The following is a 19,473-nucleotide window of genomic DNA, read 5'->3' as shown; positions in this document are numbered from 1 at the left end:
TAGCAGTCGAGATGACAGGCATCTTATCCGCATGGCTGTAACGGATCGTGCAGCCACGTCTCGATCCCTGAGTCAACAGATGGGGACGTTTGCAAGATAACAACCATCTGCACGAACAGTTCTACGACGTTTGCAGCAGTATGGACTATCAGCTCGGAGACCATCGCTACGGTTACCCTTGACGCTGGATCCCAGACAGGAGCGCCTGCGATGGTGTACTCAACAACGAACCTGGGTGCACGAATGGCAAAACGTCATTTTTTCGGATTAATCCAGGTTCTGTTTACAGCATCATGATGGTCGCATCCGTGTTTGGCGACATCGAGGTGAACGCACATTGGAAGCGTGTATTCGTCATCGCCATACTGGCGTATCACCCGGCGTGATGGTATGGGGTGCCATTGGTTACATGTCTCGGTCACCTCTTGTTCACATTGACGGCACTTTAAACTGTGGATGTTACATTTCAGATGTGTTACGACACGTGGCTCTACCATTCATTCGATCCCTGTGAAGCCCTACATTTCAGCAGGATAATGCACGACCACATCTACATCTACATCTACATTTATACTCCGCAAGCCACCCAACCGTGTGTGGCGGAGGGCACTTTACGTGCCACTGTCATTACCTCCCTTTCCTGTTCCAGTCGCGTATGGTTCGCGGGAAGAACGACTGTCTGAAAGCCTCCGTGCGCGCTCTAATCTCTCTAATTTTACATTCGTGATCTCCTCGGGAGGTATAAGTAGGGGGAAGCAATATATTCGATACCTCATCCAGAAACGCACCCTCTCGAAACCTGGCGAGCAATCTACACCGCGATGCAGAGCGCCTCTCTTGCAGAGTCTGCCACTTGAGTTTATTAAACATCTCCGCAACGGTATCACGGTTACCAAATAACCCTGTGACGAAACGCGCCGCTCTTCTTTGGATCTTCTCTATTTCCTCCGTCAAACCGATCTGGTACGGATCCCACACTGATGAGCAATACTCAAGTATAGGTCGAACGAGTGTTTTGTAAGCCATCTCCTTTGTTGATGGACCACATTTTCCAAGCACTCTCCCAATGAACCTCAACCTGGTACCCGCCTTACCAACAATTAATTTTATATGATCATTCCACTTCAAATCGCTCCGCACGCATACTCCCAGATATTTTACAGAAGTAACTGCTACCAGTGTTTGTTCCGCTATCATATAATCATACAATAAAGGATCCTTCTTTCTATGTATTCGCAATACATTACATTTGTCTATGTTAAGGGACAGTTGCCACTCCCTGCACCAAGTGCCTATCCGCTGCAGATCTTCCTGCATTTCGCTACAATTTTCTAATGCTGCAACTTCTCTGTATACTACAGCATCATCCGCGAAAAGCCGCATGGAACTTCCGACACTATCTACTAGGTCATTTATATATATTATGAAAAGCAATGGTCCCATAACACTCCCCTGTGGCACGCCAGAGGTTACTTTAACGTCTGTAGACGTCTCTCCACTGATAACAACATGCTGTGTTCTGTTTGCTAAAAACTGTTCAATCCAGCCACACAGCTGGTCTGATATTCCGTAGGCTCTTACTTTGTTTATAGGCGACAGTGCGGAACTGTATCGAACGCCTTCCGGAAGTCAAGAAAAATAGCATCTACCTGGGAGCCTGTATCTAATATTTTCTGGGTCTCATGAACAAATAAAGCGAGTTGGGTCTCACACGATCGCTGTTTCCGGAATCCATGTTGATTCCTACATAGTAGATTCTGGGTTTCCAAAAACGACATGATACTCGAGCAAAAAACATGTTCTAAAATTCTACAACAGATCGACGTCAGAGATATAGGTCTATAGTTTTGCGCATCTGCTCGACGACCCTTCTTGAAGACTGGGACTACCTGTGCTCTTTTCCAATCATTTGGAACCCTACGTTCCTCTAGAGACTTGCGGTACACGGCTGTTAGAAGGGGGGCAAGTTCTTTCGCGTACCCTGTGTAGAAGTCATGTTGCAAGTCCTGTACGGGCCTTTGTGGATACAGAAAGTGTTCGACAGCTGCCCTGACCAGCACATTGTCCAGATCTCTCACCAACTGAAAACGTGTGGTCAATGGTGGCCGAACAACTGGCTCGTCACAATACGCCAGTCACTACTCTTGATGAACTGTGGTATCGTGTTGAAACTGCAAGGGCAGCTGTACCTGTACACGCCATCCAAGCTCTGTTTGATTCAATGCCCAGGCGAATCAAGGCCGTTATTACGGCCAGAGGTGGTTGTTCTGGGTACTGATTTCTCAGGAACTATGCACCCAAATTGCGTGAAAATGTAATCATATGTCAGTTCTAGTATAATATATTTGTCCAGTGAATACCCGTTTATCATCTTCATTTCTTCTTGGTGTAGCAATTTTAATGGCCAGTAATGTACAAAAGGATAGTACATTGGCGGAGCTGTCATTTGTTCTCAGGTGATTCATATGAAAAGCTTTCCGACGTGATTATGGCCGCAGTGGTAGCAGGAGCTAAACACATGGGACATTCCATTTCGGAAAGCTTTAAAGAATTCAATATTTCGAGATTCACAGTGTCAAGTGTGTGCCGGGAGTACCAAATTTCAGGCATTATTTCTCACCACGGACCGCGCAGTAGCCGACGACCTTCAATTAACAATTGAGACCAGCGACATTTGCGTAGGGTTTTCAGTGCTAACAGACAACCAACACTGCATGAAATAACTGCAGAAGTCAATGTGGGACGTACGACGAACGTATCCCTTAGGACAGTGCGGCGAAATTTGGCGTTAATGGGCTGTGGCAGCAGACGGCCGATGCGAGTGCCTTTGCTAACAGCACGACATCGCCTGTAGCGCCTCTCCTGGGCTCGTGACCATATCGGTTGGATCCTAGACGAGTGGAACACCTTGACTTGGTCAGAAGAGTCCTGACTTCAGATGGTTGGAGTTGTGATGGGTTCGAGTTTGACGCAGACCCCACGAAGCTGTAGACCAAGGTTGTCAACAATGCACTGTGCAAGATGGTGGTGGTGCCACAATCGTATGGGTTGTTTTACATGGACTAGACTAGACCCTCTGATCAAACTGAACCGGTCACTGACTGAAATCCGCTCCCGGTGGCTGAATGGTCAGCGTGACGGATTGTCAATCCTCTGGGCCCGGGTTCGATTCCCATCCCTCTTGACAAAACTCGGAGGCCTACCGCCTCTATGAAGTAGGATAGAAGCGATCTGTGGCAGAGCTGACGACAAAGAATGCTGCTAGTGTTTTGGAGCTCACCGTCCAGCGCACGTTGTTGAATATGGGGCTCTGCAGCCGACCACACCAATGTGCTCCTACGTCGCCCGACATTGTCAGTTACAGTTACAGTGAGTAAAAGACCATCTGTGTTCGATCACGGAACAATGGAAATGTGTCGCTTGGTCAGATGAATCACATTTCTTGTTACAGTAGCTCAACGGTTGTTTCCGGGTAAGCCTTGTTCCAGGCGAAAGAATGCTCGAAATGCACTGCACCACCGGTGACGGTCAGTGGGGCCAGTATTACGACATGGAGAACTTTCTCTTTGGCTTACATGGGACGCGTGGTAGTAATCGAAGGCACCATAATAGCTGTGGACTATACAGGGTCCAGGGTGGTCCATTGATAGTGACCGGGCCAAATATCTCACGAAATAAGCACAAAACGAAAAAATTACAAAGAACCAAACTCGTCCAGCTTGAACGGGGAAACCAGATGGCGCTATGGTTGGCCCACTAGATGGCGCTGCCATAGGTAAAACGGATATCAACTGCGTTTTTTTAAAAATAGGAACCCCCATTTTTATTACGTATTCGTGTAGTACGTAAAGAAATATGAATGTTTTAGCTGAACCACTTTTTTCGCTATGTGATGGATCGCGCTGTAATAGTCACAAACATATGGCTTACTATTTTAGACGAACAGTTGGTAACAGATAGGTTTTTTTAAATTAAAATACAGAACGTAGGAACGTTTGAACATTTTATTTCGGTTGTTCCAATGTGATACATGTACCTTTGTGAACTTATCATTTCTGAGAACGCATGCTGTTACAGCGTTATTACCTATAAATACCACATTAATGCAATAAATGCTCAAAATGATGTCCGTCAACCTCAATGCATTTGGCAATACTTGTAACGGCATTCCTCTCAACAGCGAGTAGTTCGCCTTCCGTAATGTTCGAACATGCATTGACAAAGCGCTGACGCATGTTGTCAGGCGTTATCACTCGATCACGATGGCAAATATCCTTCAACTTTCCCCACAGAAAGAAATCCGGGGACATCAGATCCGGTGAACGTGCGGGCCATGGTATGGTGCTTCGACGACCAATCCACCTGTCATGAAATATGCTATTCAATACAGCTTCAACCGCACGCGAGCTATGTGCCGGACATTCATCATGTTGGAAGTACATCGCCATTCTGCTATGCAGTGAAACATCTTGTAGTAACATCGGTGGGACATTACGTAGGGAATCAGCATACATTGCACCATTTAGACTGCCATCGATAAAATGGGAGCTAATTATCCTTCCTCTCATAATGCCGCACCATACATTAACCCGCCAAGGTCGCTGAAGCTCCACTTGTCGCAGTGAAGATCCACTTGTCGCAGCCATCGTGGATTTTCCGTTGCCCAATAGTGCATATTATACCGGTTTACGTTACCGCTGCTGGTGAATGACGCTTCGTCGCTAAATAGAACGCCTGCAAAAAATCTGTCATCGTCCCGTAATTTCTCTTGTGCCCAGTGGCAGAATGTACACGACATTCAAAGTCGTCGCCATGCAATTACTGGTGCATAGAAATATGGTACGGGTGCAATCAATGTTGATGTAACATTCTCAACACCGACGTCTTTGAGATTCCCGATTCTCACGCAGTTTGTCTGCTACTGATGTGCGGATTAGCAGCGACAGCAGCTAAAACACCTACGTGGGCATCATCATTTGTTGCAGGTCGTGGTTGACGTTTCACATGTGGCTGAACACTTCCTGTTTCCTGAAATACGAGTAAAGTAACTATCGGACGAACGGTCCGGGCATTTGGATGATGTCGTCCAGGATACCGATCAGGATACATAGCACACGCCCGTTGGGCATTTTGATCACAATACCCATACATCAACACGATATCGACCTTTTCCGCAATTGGTAAACGGTCCATTTTAATACGGGTAATGTATCACGAAGCAAATACCGTCCGCACTGGCGGAATGTTACGTGATACCACGTACTTATACGTTTGTGACTATTACAGCGCCATCTGTCACAAAGCGAAAAAAGTGGTCCAACTAAAACATTCACATTTCTTTACGTACTGCACGAACATATAAAAAAAAGGGGTTTCCTATAAAAAAAACCGCAGTTGATATCCGTCTGACCTATGGCAGCGCCGGCCGGGGTGGCCGAGCGGTCTGGAACCGCGCGACCGCTACGGTCGCAGGTTCGAATCCTGCCTCGGGCATTGGTGTGTGTGCTGTCCTTAGGTTAGTTAGGTTTAAGTAGTTTTAAGTTCTAGGGAACTGATGACCTCAGAAGTTAAGTCCCATAGTGCTCCGAGCCATTTGAACCATTTGAACCTACGGCAGCGCCATCTAGCGGGACAACCATAGTGCTATCTGGTTTCCCCCTTCAAGCTAGACAAGATTCGTTCTTTGTAGTTTTTTCGTATGACGCTTATTTCGTGAGATATTTGGCCCGGTCACGATCAATGCACCACCCTGTATAAACTTACTGTGGCCCAACTGCACCTGTTCCCTCTTTATGTCTTGGCTGACCGCTATTTAGCAGGCGGTTGTATTAGTTTAGCTCATCGGTGTATATAACTAAACTGCCGGGTAACATTTGCACCTCTCTGAGGCTGTTCGCAGATGCCAAAAAGTGTACAGGGAGACGAATTGGCTAGAAACTTGTTACGATATACAGAGAAACAACATCGCTAGAAACTTGTTACTATATACAGAGAAACGACATAGCTAGAAACTTGTTACGATACACGGGGAGACTTGCAGATAATCAGCTCCTGGTGTGAAGATTGGTAGATCGCCCAAAATGTACATAAAAGTAATTTCTCTTTACTACTATTTATTCTGTCAAACTGTATCTACTGCCCGCATCTCGTGGTCGTGCGGTAGCGTTCTCGCTTCCCACGCCCGGGTTCCCGGGTTCAATTCCCGGCGGGGTCAGGGATTTTCTCTGCCTCGTGATGGCTGGGTGTTGTGTGCTGTCCTTAGGTTAGTTACGTTTAAGTAGTTCTAAGTTCTAGGGGACTGATGACCATAGATGTTAAGTCCCATAGTGCTCAGAGCCATTTGAACCTTTTTTTTGTTGTATCTACTGTTCTTGTGAACTGGAAAATTATTTTATTTTAACTCTGTAGCCTAATGGTCTTCATGTCGTCACTGTCCTCACTTAATATTCGGTAGGAGAGCTATGTGCGTCATCTGTGTCCGTGAATCGTGTAAGCATTGTTTTAACTGTTTGTGCTGTGTCCGTCCTACAAGGCAGCAACCTGCCACACATTCGCGTTGCGCGAGTGGCCTTGCTTCAGAAACCGTTCGCCGCGACAGGTACAAGCGCCTGCAAGCGGAACACCGATCCGTGCTCGTCTCGCATGTTGGTAAATGTTCCGGACAGCAACATAAACAACAACAACAATATACCGATTTGTTGTGCACAGTGTTGTGCACATGACTGCTGACAGCAGAGCGCGCTTCCATGATCACGACTATGTGATCCTAGCTACTACTTTCCTACGACACGTCACGTGCCCGTCAGCAGCTCGCAACTTATGGGCCCCACACACGACTGAACGACCGACAAATTGGACGTGTGTAGGGGTTTTGACCGACCGATCGACGAACATTCCTTGTTTGGAAGTCGGGTGTGCAGGACCACTCGACAGCCGAACTCCCCACCGCTCCACCGGACAAGTTGTACCAGACACAGCGCTGTCGTGCCAGTCTCCCGACACAACTTCATCTTCTGTCGGTGATCACAGGATGAAATGGTGTTCTAAAACACATGACAGGGTGCGAGGTGGACGAATCTTTGACAGCGAAATTTCAAGACTGCAGATGTTTGTGGAACATATCGTGGGAGGAGAATAGCAATACAGATGCAAGAAATGAAGCACTTTTCCCATTTTTAACGAATCCATAATGGTTTTGTGGTGTCACCGCCAGACACCACACTTGCCAGGTCGTAGCCTTTAAATCGGCCGTGGTCCGTTAGTATACGCCGGACCCGCGTGTCGCCACTATCAGTGATTGCAGACCGAGCGCCGCCACACGGCAGGTCTAGAGAGACTCCCTAGCACTCGTCCAGTTGTACAGGCGACTTTGCTAGCGATGGTTCACAGTCCACATACGCTCTCATTTGCCGAGACGACAGTTTAGCATAGCCTTCAGCTACGTCATTTGCTACGACCTAGCAAGGTGCCATATTCAGTTACTATCGTCTGAACAGATAATATTGTGAATCATGTACCGTCAAGAGCGACGTTCATCATTAATGGATTAAAGTTGAGTATCAAACTAATTACGTCCGCTTTCTGAATTCTAATTACTTGTCATGTTCCAGACCTCACGTCAGTAGAGTCATTCCCTCCTCACGCCAGCCTGCGTGAGCTAAAACGCGTGCATTTCGGCCTCCTCTAGTAACATGGGGTTGGCTCTTCTTCCAACACAACAGGTTTCGTGTGAGACACAGAGAAATACAAGTCCGTCGATCTTCTGTAATTCTAATTTCAGGTTTTTTCCGATACTTACCGGAAACGAAATCTAAAGACCGAAATATCGACAGTCAATGGACTATAATTCATAAAATATACTTGCTTCATTTTTATAAGTGTTAAAAAAGTCCAGCCTATATCCACGGCCTCTGACATAAAGAGCAAATTGGGCGAATTTTGTTACAGGCCTAACAGTTGTTTCATTTTTTATTTATCTGTTGTATTTATTAGATGATGTGCACCACCACCGTGTGTAGTCTTCCGTCTTCGAATACGAAATTAGTTTCTTAAACTTACAGGTAATCTTTTATGCTACACACATAAATAAATTAACAACGTTTACATGAACGTCTTTTGATTTATTCATTTTGCTTTACCATGCTGTATTTCCTCAGTTAACTATAAATCTCGTTGCAAGTTGCAGGAATTATTTTAGTTAGTAATTGTGGGGATACAACAGCACTGAATTTGAGGTCCTCTTAACTTCTGCCAGGAGCTAGAAATCATAAAGTAGCTAACAGCCTCTCTTCCCACCTTACAGCCTCTTTTTACAGGTATTCTTTTTTGTTAAAAATGGTTTGATGATGTTCAGCAGCTCCGAAATGCATGATTAATCCATTCTTAGATAATCATGAAAATCATCGGATCCCAGATGCTTAACTAACAGAAGGTGGGTGAATGCCTTTCCTTGCACTAGTCACTTCTTTGATCACAGCTTACTCTCGGCTTTTTTTGGCCTCTTACCTATAAAACAGTGAAAGCAAACTTCTTTTTGTTCCTTTGTAAAAGCAAGTGGGATCTCGTAGAACGTAAACAAGATAAACTTCCGATAAACAAATCACAACAACAGGGCGGTGTTGTGATCGCTGAATGCAGTCGGTCGGGACGTGTGTAGCCAGACACGAAATTGGTCGGTCGGTCGGTCGGTCGATAAATTGGTGCATGCGTAGTGGCCTTTATCTGTGAGGCCTCTGGACCACGGGGTCCCAGGTTTGATTTCCGACGGGGTCGGGGATTTTCTCCACCCGGGGACTGGGTGTTTGTGTTGTACTCATCGTTTCATCATCATTCGGGAAAATGGTGAGACTGGACTGTGAAGAGGTTGGGAATTTGCAAGGGCGCTGATAACGGCGTCATTGAACGTCCTTCAAATAAAAAGTCATCATCATCATTTACCCGTGCGCTGCGACAGTATTTTGGCCGATGCTCAATCACGGATCGCCAGTTCGGTCTCACCTGCTGAGCCAGTTATACTTTCGAGCTCCCTGGGCCAGGCGCTGGCTGTATCCGTAGACCATCAATCAGAGTCTCGGCAAGGGATCATCGTCGGTCTGTCGCTGTGCAGTCTTCATCTTCTAATCCCTACCGAACTTAGAGCAATGGCTACTTCTTCAGACTTCGGTCTTACGCCACTAAATAATGATCGTGTGATTAACTTCCCAACATTCCATGTGGTAATCTGTACTCAGTTTACACAGTTAGTCATTAGTGAAACCTTTATGACTCATTTGGCTTTCAGCCACATAATCATTTTTTCTTTTCTTGTTTGGACTCCTAGTACATACAGAATTTTCATTTGTAAATAACTTATTACAAGAAGGAGCTTTAATTTAGGTACTTATTACGTAAACTTTTTCTACATTGTTAACCTGTGTCGTGTTCCCATTGCGTTTCACCCGGCGCGCCAACAACGTTCTGTGTATCGTATTTTCAGAGATTGGGACCAGCCCAGAATTTGCCTAAACGAGCGTGGGAAGCCGCCTAAAAACCACAATGAGGCTGGTCGGTGTACCAGAGCAACGACTGTTATCCCACTACGCGGTCTGGCACACCTCTCCACCTCACAAGCTAGTGCCCTGCGCGTTAACATATACGTTCATGCAGGTCGTAAATAAATGTAATGTAATGCAGATAAATGGACGAAAAATGCTGCTCTCGTGCGGCTAAGTTATCTGTCATTACTCACTGGTATCAGTCACAACCTTTAAGTACCTAGCAGTTTCTGTCCGGAACCCTTTAAGGCGGAAGACGAAATAAATCTAGTCGTGGAGTAGACAGATGCCACACTCAGATTTATTGGAAGAAACCAAGGGACGAGTAATTCAACACAAAAGAGGTCGCTCACAAGAAACTGTGTAAAAACTGAAGAAGAACTAAAAAAATAAAAAAAAATATTAAGTACCAATGTGTACACTGAAACAATGCATAGATATTACGCCAACTCCATTAACAAATATAATAAAAGGGTTCTTCACGCCAGGGAAATTTCCATAATATTTAAAACAGGCAGAAGTTGTAATTCTGCAAAAGAAAGGTAATGCAGAAAATATAGAAAATTACCGGTCCATTTCCCTGCTGTCACTACTCTAAAAAATAATAGCATTAATTATGAAAGATACATTAATGAAGTACCTGAACATATAGAACCTTTCCGAGGTGGCAAAAGTAAGGAATCGGCCACAGTAAAGTCACAGAAATGGAACTTAATGCTCTTGTCAAATAAGAGTGTCACAAGCATATTTTAAAATCTTTTTAACGATTTTGATACTGCTGATCATAAGATTCCACTAAATAAGCTGGATGAATTAGGAATAGGAGGGGTATCTAATGACTGGTACTGATCATACCTAACAGATTAGGTACAAAGTGTACATATGGCACGTGCTTCAAATTAGTCTAAACTTTTAGTAAAAAACCTTATCAAAACGAAAATACATTGATGTAGGAGTTCCTCAGTGTAGCAACTTTTAGGAAAGTCAGGGAGTCATTGAGAAAGGAAGAGGACTCCTTGCAGAGGAAGCAGATGAAACCCTCAAGGAAGTTTACGACTGATCAATAAGTAATAAAGTGACACTGAACATAAAGAAAACTAATGCCATGAATGAGGAGAAATGACACAGTTAAATTTAGTATAGGTAACATCTCTACAGACTGTGTAACAAATGCAAAATTTCTAGGAATGAATACTGATTCTCAGTTAAAGTGATATGAAGACACAAAGATATTTGCAAACAGAATGTCATCAGCACGTTTGCCCTTCTTTCTGTAAGGTCATGGCCGACTACCTGGCCCATCCTTGTCATACTAATCCTACAAGTCTGTAAATGTCTGTTGTTCTTAAATTGTAATGCGCAGACATGTCCAATATCCTTTAAGAGATCTGCAGATATATAAAAATACTGCTGCTACAACTACTACAAACCCTTCTCACAGCCAGGAAAGATGTCGTTCATGAAACCCTTCTTCAGCCAGTTCGGGTACGTTCGTCATTCTGCTCTCGCCGAGATCGATTAACGTGACGAATGCAAAAGTTTCAAAGAAGTTCTGCACGATTCATCACAGGTTTCTTTAGTCAGTGTGAAACAGAAACGCTCAACAACTGCAGTGGGAGGCGTTAAAAGAATTTTATTGTGCATGGTTAGGGCTGCCACACGTCCGGATTTGCCTTGATTTGTCGTAGTTTTGAGGGCGTCCGGTAGCCTTTAGGGGTGGGTACGAGCGGAGGGGAGGGGGGTGGTGGTTTATACAACTGTTTGGGGTAAACCTGGACATCTTTTGCGTCCGTACAAAACGATTGGTCGGAATTAAATAGGTTTTAATGAATTTTTAAGGATAAAATTCAGTCATGAGTTGCAAGTAAGTTTTATTATGCTTTTACTGGTTTCGACAGGTTAATTTGTCATCTTCAGAAGCATACAAAATTAGGGATGTTATAAATCTTTGACCTTAGCTATACATTTTTGTGAAACATAAGTATATTACAGAAATTTACTAAGTATTGATTTAGCATATGTCAATATCTTCTGCATATAAGCATAATGTCATGTAATGCCATGGTATGTCCTGAAACGTGCATATTGTATGTGATTATTTTAAAACAGAGAAACACACACTTCCTACTCCATTCATGCTTAATATGGAAATCTTACGTACAGTTGACAAGGGCTACAAAATTAATCTTTTAGAAGAATTTGAAATATATAAACATTCGCACGTAAATACAAAAGATTTATTGAATGATGAACTTGGTTTAAAGAACAGTCACAATTTTGTTTGCTTATCATCTCTTATAAACAGTGAAAATTAGCCCATCGCTTTTATATATTAGAACTATGTGTTCTTGATTTTTCAAATGTGTTATATTTTTATATATACTTTTATATATGTTCCTTGCTGCTGGTACAATAGATACCTAGATGTGATTCAGTTACTGTAAATTGTCAGTCTCTATTCAAAACAATCGCATATAATACGTACGTTTCTGTACACACCATGGCAGTATGATTCTACAAAGAAGATGTTGATATTTGCCAAACCAATAATAGGGAAGTTCCTGTAATGTAATTTTTATACTTAACATGAATGTATAGCCAAGGTCTAAAGATTTATAATATCTATAATTTTGTAGCCTTGTGAAGATGACACATTAATTTGTCGAAACCCTTAAAGCCTAATAAAATTTATTTGCAACTGATGAATACATTCTATCCTGAAAAGATAATACTACAGTTGTTGAAAATTAGGGGCATGAATATAATAGTAGAAGTTAATAAATGTTAGTTAAAGTTCACTACATGAGAACTGGCGTGAAGGTGGTTTCGTTTATTTTACATTAAAAATCTAGCGGAAAGCACGCTCAGGCGCTCTGATATACACATATTTTGCGTACTTCTTTATTGATAACAATGAGAAGCCGCCTAGTATTGGCGGTCGGATGCACCACGCCACAGCCCAGCTCACCACACAATTGTGCTCAGGCAGGTGTGCGATTCCCTTGCCGCAACCATACTATCTCGATACTGCAATACACCGACTTACATAAGTTTCTGCCATTTATAATCGTTATGAGCTTTTAAACCATCATGGTTTTATTTGTATCACAGGTGCTGACCGGTAGGAGGCGCGCACACTGAAAGTCAAACGAGGAAACATGCCCCCCCCCCCCTCATGTTCCCACTCCTCACGGAACACAATGGCCATCAGACAATTTAAAGTGTCTGGGAAAACAATCCGATGTGACCCAAACGTTTGGGGTTTTCGAAGTATTTGGCAGTTTAAGTGACGGCAGGTCTGTTCTTGGCGGAGAGCCTTACAAAATTCCACCAGCCCCAAGCTCCGAAATGAATCCAGAAACACGGTGTACCATCTAACACGTACCTTGCGTAGAAGCCATGACACTGAAATTACAGAAATTCTTCCCGCGGAACATGCGAAAGTTGCATATGAAGGAAGAAAATGATTCTGGTGTATCACAAGGGGAAGTTAATTATCTTCTAAAGATATAAAATAAACAGGTTACCATCTTAAACTTGCTGATAGTGTTGGTCTTCACCCTTCAAAACAACGTGTATTTCCCATATATGGGTCAGTTAGAGGATGCCTTCGTTACAGGTGTCTTCACTTTCTCTATTCAGGAAACGTTTCGCCTCAAAAATCCCCTCGTCATTATTCTGAAAATTCTTGTCACGTAATGGTTTCTGCCGGCCGGTGTGGCCGTGCGGTTCTAGGCACGTCAGTCTGGAACCGCGTGACCGCTACGGTCGCAGGTTCGAATCCTGCCTCGGGCATGGATGTGTGTGATGTCCTTAGGTTAGTTAGATTTAAGTAGTTCTAAGTTCTAGGGGACTGATGACCACAGATGATGAGTCCCATAGTGCTCAGAGCCAATTTTAATGGCTTCTACATCTGACGAAGGAGGAAGAGATTACTAGGTGCCAATTCAGGCGAATGCGGTGGGAGAGAAAAACTCTGATAGTCCAAAGAAGTAACGTTTATGACTGTCTGTGGGGAATGAGCGGCAGCATTTTCGTGGAACAAAAAGTCCTCTTGGGCAGCTTCTCGTGACACTTCGTCTTGACAATCTTTCGTAACTCCGGCAAGGCTCATCTACTCTTTGTAATACTTGCGTGCTTTTCGAACCTACTGGAAACAAATCTAGCAGCCCGCCTCTGAATTGCTTCGAGGTCTTCCTTTAACCCGAACTGAAACGGATGCCAAACACTCGAGGAGAGCTCAATAATGTGTCGCACTGGTATCCTATATCTGGTCTCCTTTACAGATGAACCACTTTCCTAAAATTCTCCCTATAAACCGAAGCCTTCGTTACTACAATCCTTACATGCTAAATCCATTTCATACTGCTTTGCAACGTTACGGCTGGATATTTAATCGTCGTGACTGTGTCAAGCAGCAGGTATTTGAAATATATGTTTTCACTGTATAAAAAAATAGCAAGCAGTTACATTTTGAAGTTGTGAATTGTTCTCACGATGTGATGTATATTTTTGTATTATTCATTCCCCTCTCAGTACTATGTTCACTACTTCCCGTTTCCCATATACATTGTTGACGGATATGAAGTTTCTCCTTACGAAACTAATCGGTTGAAAGGTTACTTAAACATCTTGTATACGTGAGTTCAATAACTTAGCTTTGTATTTTACAGCATGTAATCTGTAATATAAATCATAAAAACTGTTTGCACTTCCGAGTATGAAACAGTTAAATGCGCATATTTGCTAGATGAGGTCATCAAGCTAATGTAGGTTATTTTCATTTAATCAGGAAAGTTTTGTGCCACTAATGTTGTTACATTTTGTAGGTAAATGCATTTATCATGTTTATTATAAAGTTTTGTCCTCATTTAACGGCTGTCAAAAATGGACATGAGCAATTTCTACTTACTGCATTTGGCTGATTTTTGCTTACCGATGCGTGTACATTTCCCAGGTATTCTTCCGTTTGGCACAGGTGTTTCGGAGTATTTCACTTTGGCTTGCAGCACTACTAATATCTTGGCGTAAGAGACAAATATTGCAGCACTAGCGTTTTACAGGGTGAAGTACAGTGAGTACATCCGGCAGAAAAAGGACGTTAAGGAGTGGCAATCTGACAACACTGTAACCACATGTACGCTAACTACTTCTGTCAGCACATGTTAGCTGTACTCTAGAGTTGGTGCAGTGGATAGCCTTTTTGGGTTAGCAAGCAGGAGGTTGATGGTTCGATCCTGGGTTGGGACATATGTTTTTAATTTGGTAAATGTAGTTCAGGTGGTACTTTATCTGGCATCTTAATCGTCAATAGCGACTGCAGCGGGTCCTCTACAAAACATTTGCCCTTACATACTACAATTGTAGAAGTGGAAGATTGGTCAGCTTTGAAAGAAGCCCTTTCCAAGTCAATAGCGTGAATTTATTCGCACTACTTATTATACTAGATGTGAAACCTGTTTTCTTTGTACCCTCCTTCAATGGTCCCATAGATTAGTACCAACTGTTATTCTTGCCTCGTTCAGGTCCATTACATTTCGTTAGGGCCTTACTTTACCGGTAGTACTAGCAACATGCTTTGTGAATAATGTCCAAACTCGTTTACTATTTGTGTGTGTTATCACCATGGTCCCACTAATTATGCCTTTCAACACTGAGCCTGTTAACCACATGCTGTTTAGTATGTACCTCAATGCATTATTATTATTATTATTATTATTTTAATCTGTCAATGAGATCGTGGAAACATCACGCGTGTTACTATTAGGGAAACAGGTTAGTTCGAAACCGAACATTTCACAGTTAGCAGTGTCGGGACGAATCATGCAGAACAATATATGTCAGAGGGGTAATACGCATTACGTGGAACAGTGTACAGGACTGATGGCGTCTTTATATTGTATGCGCTGTCCACCAGACTGGGACTAGTTGCAAGCAGAGTAACGCACCCGTACATGCGTACACTTATCGAATTTCTCATTGTAAACCTCTAAACCAGTGTGGGAGACGTATGGCATACACAACCGACGAATGTGTGGATATGCTTCTGGTCCTTGGTGCATCTGATAACAGGGCTGGTGTTGCCACTCGTCAATATGCTGCTAGATATTCTCGATGGCGCCATCCAGATAAAAATGTGTTTTGTCAATTGCAGCTCCGCCTTCGGTAGTCAGGTTCTCTCTTTCCACCATCGCATGATAGAGGTCGTCCACGGACTCACCATACTCTTCCCACTGATGAAGCTAGTCTGGATGTCATACACCAAGAACCACAGCGAAGTACCCGTCGTGTAGCAAGGCAACTGCGAGTCTCCCAACGCACGGTCTTTAACGTGCTACACGAGCATGGGCTGCAGCACTATCATTTTGCTTTCAGGCAAAACCTGCACCGTGCAGATCACCATCAGAGGATGCAATTCTGTGAACGGCTCCAACAACAACAGGAAGCCAACGATGACTTAGTGAACACTATAATAGGATCAGATGAAGCAGCATTCACTCGTGAAGGTGTCTTCAATATGCACAATGCCCACAATTTCTGTGAGGTTAACACACACATCACATGCAACCTTGGATATTAAGTTCACTTTGGTCTCAATGTCTGGGCCGGAATATTGGGCGACAGGTGCTTGGGCCCCTACATGTTGCCTGAATGGTTGGCTGCACGAAGGTATCATGCATTCCTTCAGCCTGATGCGCTAGAAGATGTTATACTACTTGCTAGGAAGAGCATATGGTTCCAACATGATGGTTAACCTCCAAACTCTGGAATTAATATGAGACAGTATTTGGACAGAACGTTTTCAGGGAAATGGCTCAGACATGTAGGCCCAGTTGTGTGGCCGCCACGTTCACCTGACCTATATCCCCTGGATTTCTTCTTGTGGGAACATCTGAAGAGAGCACATATACTCTACTCCGCCGACGAATGTGGAAGAATTGGTAGCGCGTGTTCATGCTGCCCTTGTTGCTGTGGATGCTGCTTTGCTGCGAAGGGTCCAGAGCTGTATGATCCGGCGGGTTGTGCAATGTTTGGACCTGCAGGGAGTTCGCTTTGAGCATCCGTTTTTCTGAGGACAACGTATTCTGTTGTGAAAGTCATGCTGTCATTAACTTGGACATTATTATTGTCAATAGTTCCTAATGTGCGATATCTGAGCGCAAACATTACATGTAGTATAACTGACAAGTAAATGTTGTGTTATTGTACTGTGCTATCATATTTAGCATCTCGAAATTGATATTGTTTTGTAGTTATTCTGTCCTATGATAGGTCATTTGTTTCAACTGCCTGTTTCTTATTTGTCTAACCACGTATTTGTTATGTTCAGCGTTACAAAATGTTGTGAATTTAGGATACATGTTACCTAAGAAACGATGTATGTTACAGTATGAAATATTAGAATGAAATTAGCAAATAAAAAAAAATGCGCCCCAACCCAGGCTCGAACCGTCGACCTCCTGTATGCTAACCCAAACTCTACCTACTGTGCCAACTGTACAACACAGCTAACCTGTCCTAACATAAGTAGTTAGCGTTCATGTGGTTACAGTGTTGCCAGATCGCAACTCTTCAACGTCCTTTTTCTGCCGGATGTACTCGCCGGACGAAATTTTGTAACACGCATTTTTTTTATCGCTGGCTTGTGAGGAGTCGCGATGCGATGCCCGAGTGCGCGAATTTCGCTTCACCCTGTAGACAGCCAGGTGACTAAATACAGACTTTCGTTTAGTCAAAGGAACATAAATATACATTAGTAGTGCAATAAGTAGTTGAGTGTTTATGTCGAGAAATTAACAGTGTTGCAAGCCAATGTGGCATTATGCCGAAAAAAACAGCGCCAAAAGGAAGAATACTTGGAAAACGTTCACTCAAAGGTAGACAAAAATCAAACAACAGCAAGTAAATAGCTCGTAAAGTGAACTGTTTTTAGATCTAGAACTAAAACCAAAGCGTAAATATATTTGATTTCACACTGCTGTTGATATTTTAAGGGAATAAAACGAAACATGTGGGAGAAGATCACACATTTCTAGTAGTAGGAAATACTGTTTTTTAAGCAGCTAAAGTAGATATGCAGCAACTATGGATAACGTGCTCAAGCGAAAGACAATTTAATTTGTTTTCAATCTGAGATTGTAAGACAGGTGATGTAAAAACATGGATAAGGTTGTGGATGGAAACAAATTACTGTGTCAGAGAGACGGGGACAGACCTCTCCATGGCGATGATCTGCTGCTTCTGGTGCTGGTAGTGGTACATCTGGGCCGACTGCGCCAGCCGGCGGTCCCCCGTGGGGGACGGCTCCTTGTTGGGGCCGGTGACCCCGTAGGCCGGGTACTCCACGTCCGCCGCCGCCTTGGCGTTCTTCTGCAGCCTGCAACAGCGCGCCACACACATCACTCCCACTGCCTGCTCCCGCCTTCGCGTCTACACACATGGTAAAAATACATCTTGCAAGTAGCAGCATATACAAATCTTGCTGATTATTCACGGAAAAATGAGGTAAAGAATTTGTAATACACTGTGGATTAATTCGAAAGTCCGCCTTACGTACACACTGTTTACTTTTTATTATTCAGCCAGACATGGTTCGACACTTACGTGTCATCTTCTGTGGGGTCAAACTTTATTTCTGAAAATTAAATTGCTAGTGAAATTTCATTATTATAAAAGGATTTTTTTTGCCCTTTTCTGTTGTTTTTGGCAGCATGTATTATTTTCCGCCGGCCGAAGTGGCCGTGCGGTTAAAGGCGCTGCAGTCTGGAACCGCAAGACCGCTACGGTCGCAGGTTCGAATCCTGCCTCGGGCATGGATGTTTGTGATGTCCTTAGGTTAGTTAGGTTTAACTAGTTCTAAGTTCTAGGGGACTAATGACCTCAGCAGTTGAGTCCCATAGTGCTCAGAGCCATTTTTATTATTTTCCGTCGTGATGCGTATCACTGGTGGATATCCATTTCCACTGTTATTGAATGCATCTACTGGGTGAGTCAAAAATGAGGAAAAATATGTCGAGGACCGGATGCTGCTAAGCGTAACACCTGACGCACCGTTGTTAATTTCGTTCTCCTCGGTGTACTGTGTACGTAAAACAAAAACACCTGTTAACCATTGAACGAGATATCGACGAGCCTCACGATCACATGTCATTCACCCATAGATACAACACATGACACACCAATTAGCTGATGTGTATCTGCCAGCGTTTGAAAGATACGCGAAAGGACAAATCCCATCTTAATGTATGTGAAATTGTATCAGAACTAGTGAATCACACGTTGCCGGCGGTAACGGAGTGTACAGTCCCATGTGAGGGAATGTGTGTCCTGTAAGCGGAAAGAGTGGTCAACGGCGGAAGTAAAACCGCGGCGCGCATGACGTGTTTACAACACCTCTGCGCTGCTCACTCTGCCCGATATTCGCCGTGTCGGCAGCCGCTAACGGCCGCTTCGCAGTGTTACTACAGTACCAGGACAAGCCTCATAATCGAGGAATATACCGACTTCACACCTGACGTTGCAAGGCAACGACAGGTTTCCTAGCCGGCGCCTTCCATCCGCTTGAGGGGAGTATGGTGCATGTGTAGCACCTCCAGGATTTAGTGGACGTGGCCGACCGTCGAGGTACAGTGCGGATGTTACAAACTGTTGCGGAGGATCGAACAATAAGCACCAGGTCTCTCGCCGCTGTGGTCGGAATGTCACAATCTACTGTTATGCGAGTACTCCATAGAAACTATTACCATCCCTTTCGCATGCAGACGGTACAGGCATTATTGCTGGGAGACTACCAGAGGAGGCCGGGCTTCTGCAACTTTATCCTACGGCGTCAGACCCACGACCAGCCTATTTCACGAAGGAGGATATAGTGAATTCGCATAATTGGCACCAGTGGGTGGAAGAAAACCCCCACAGCACAGTGATACGAGGGTACCAACAA

At 43.8% G+C, this 19,473-nt stretch overlaps 1 protein-coding gene across 3 annotated transcripts in view; it reads right to left on the bottom strand.

The window, feature by feature from the left end:
• The window catches only part of LOC124612790 (neural proliferation differentiation and control protein 1), a 1,069,883-nt gene that overhangs the window by 65,269 nt on the left and 985,141 nt on the right, over positions 1-19,473 (bottom strand). For all 3 annotated transcript variants that reach the window (XM_047141189.1, XM_047141190.1, XM_047141188.1), the window contains exon 6: positions 17,749-17,910. In XM_047141189.1, the coding sequence (XP_046997145.1) occupies positions 17,749-17,910 (162 nt within the window). The remainder of the gene's footprint in view (positions 1-17,748; positions 17,911-19,473) is intronic.

This window comes from Schistocerca americana, chromosome 4, assembly GCF_021461395.2.
Source record: "Schistocerca americana isolate TAMUIC-IGC-003095 chromosome 4, iqSchAmer2.1, whole genome shotgun sequence".
NCBI lineage: Eukaryota > Metazoa > Arthropoda > Insecta > Orthoptera > Acrididae > Schistocerca > Schistocerca americana.
This window is presented reverse-complemented; position numbering and strand designations above follow the sequence as displayed.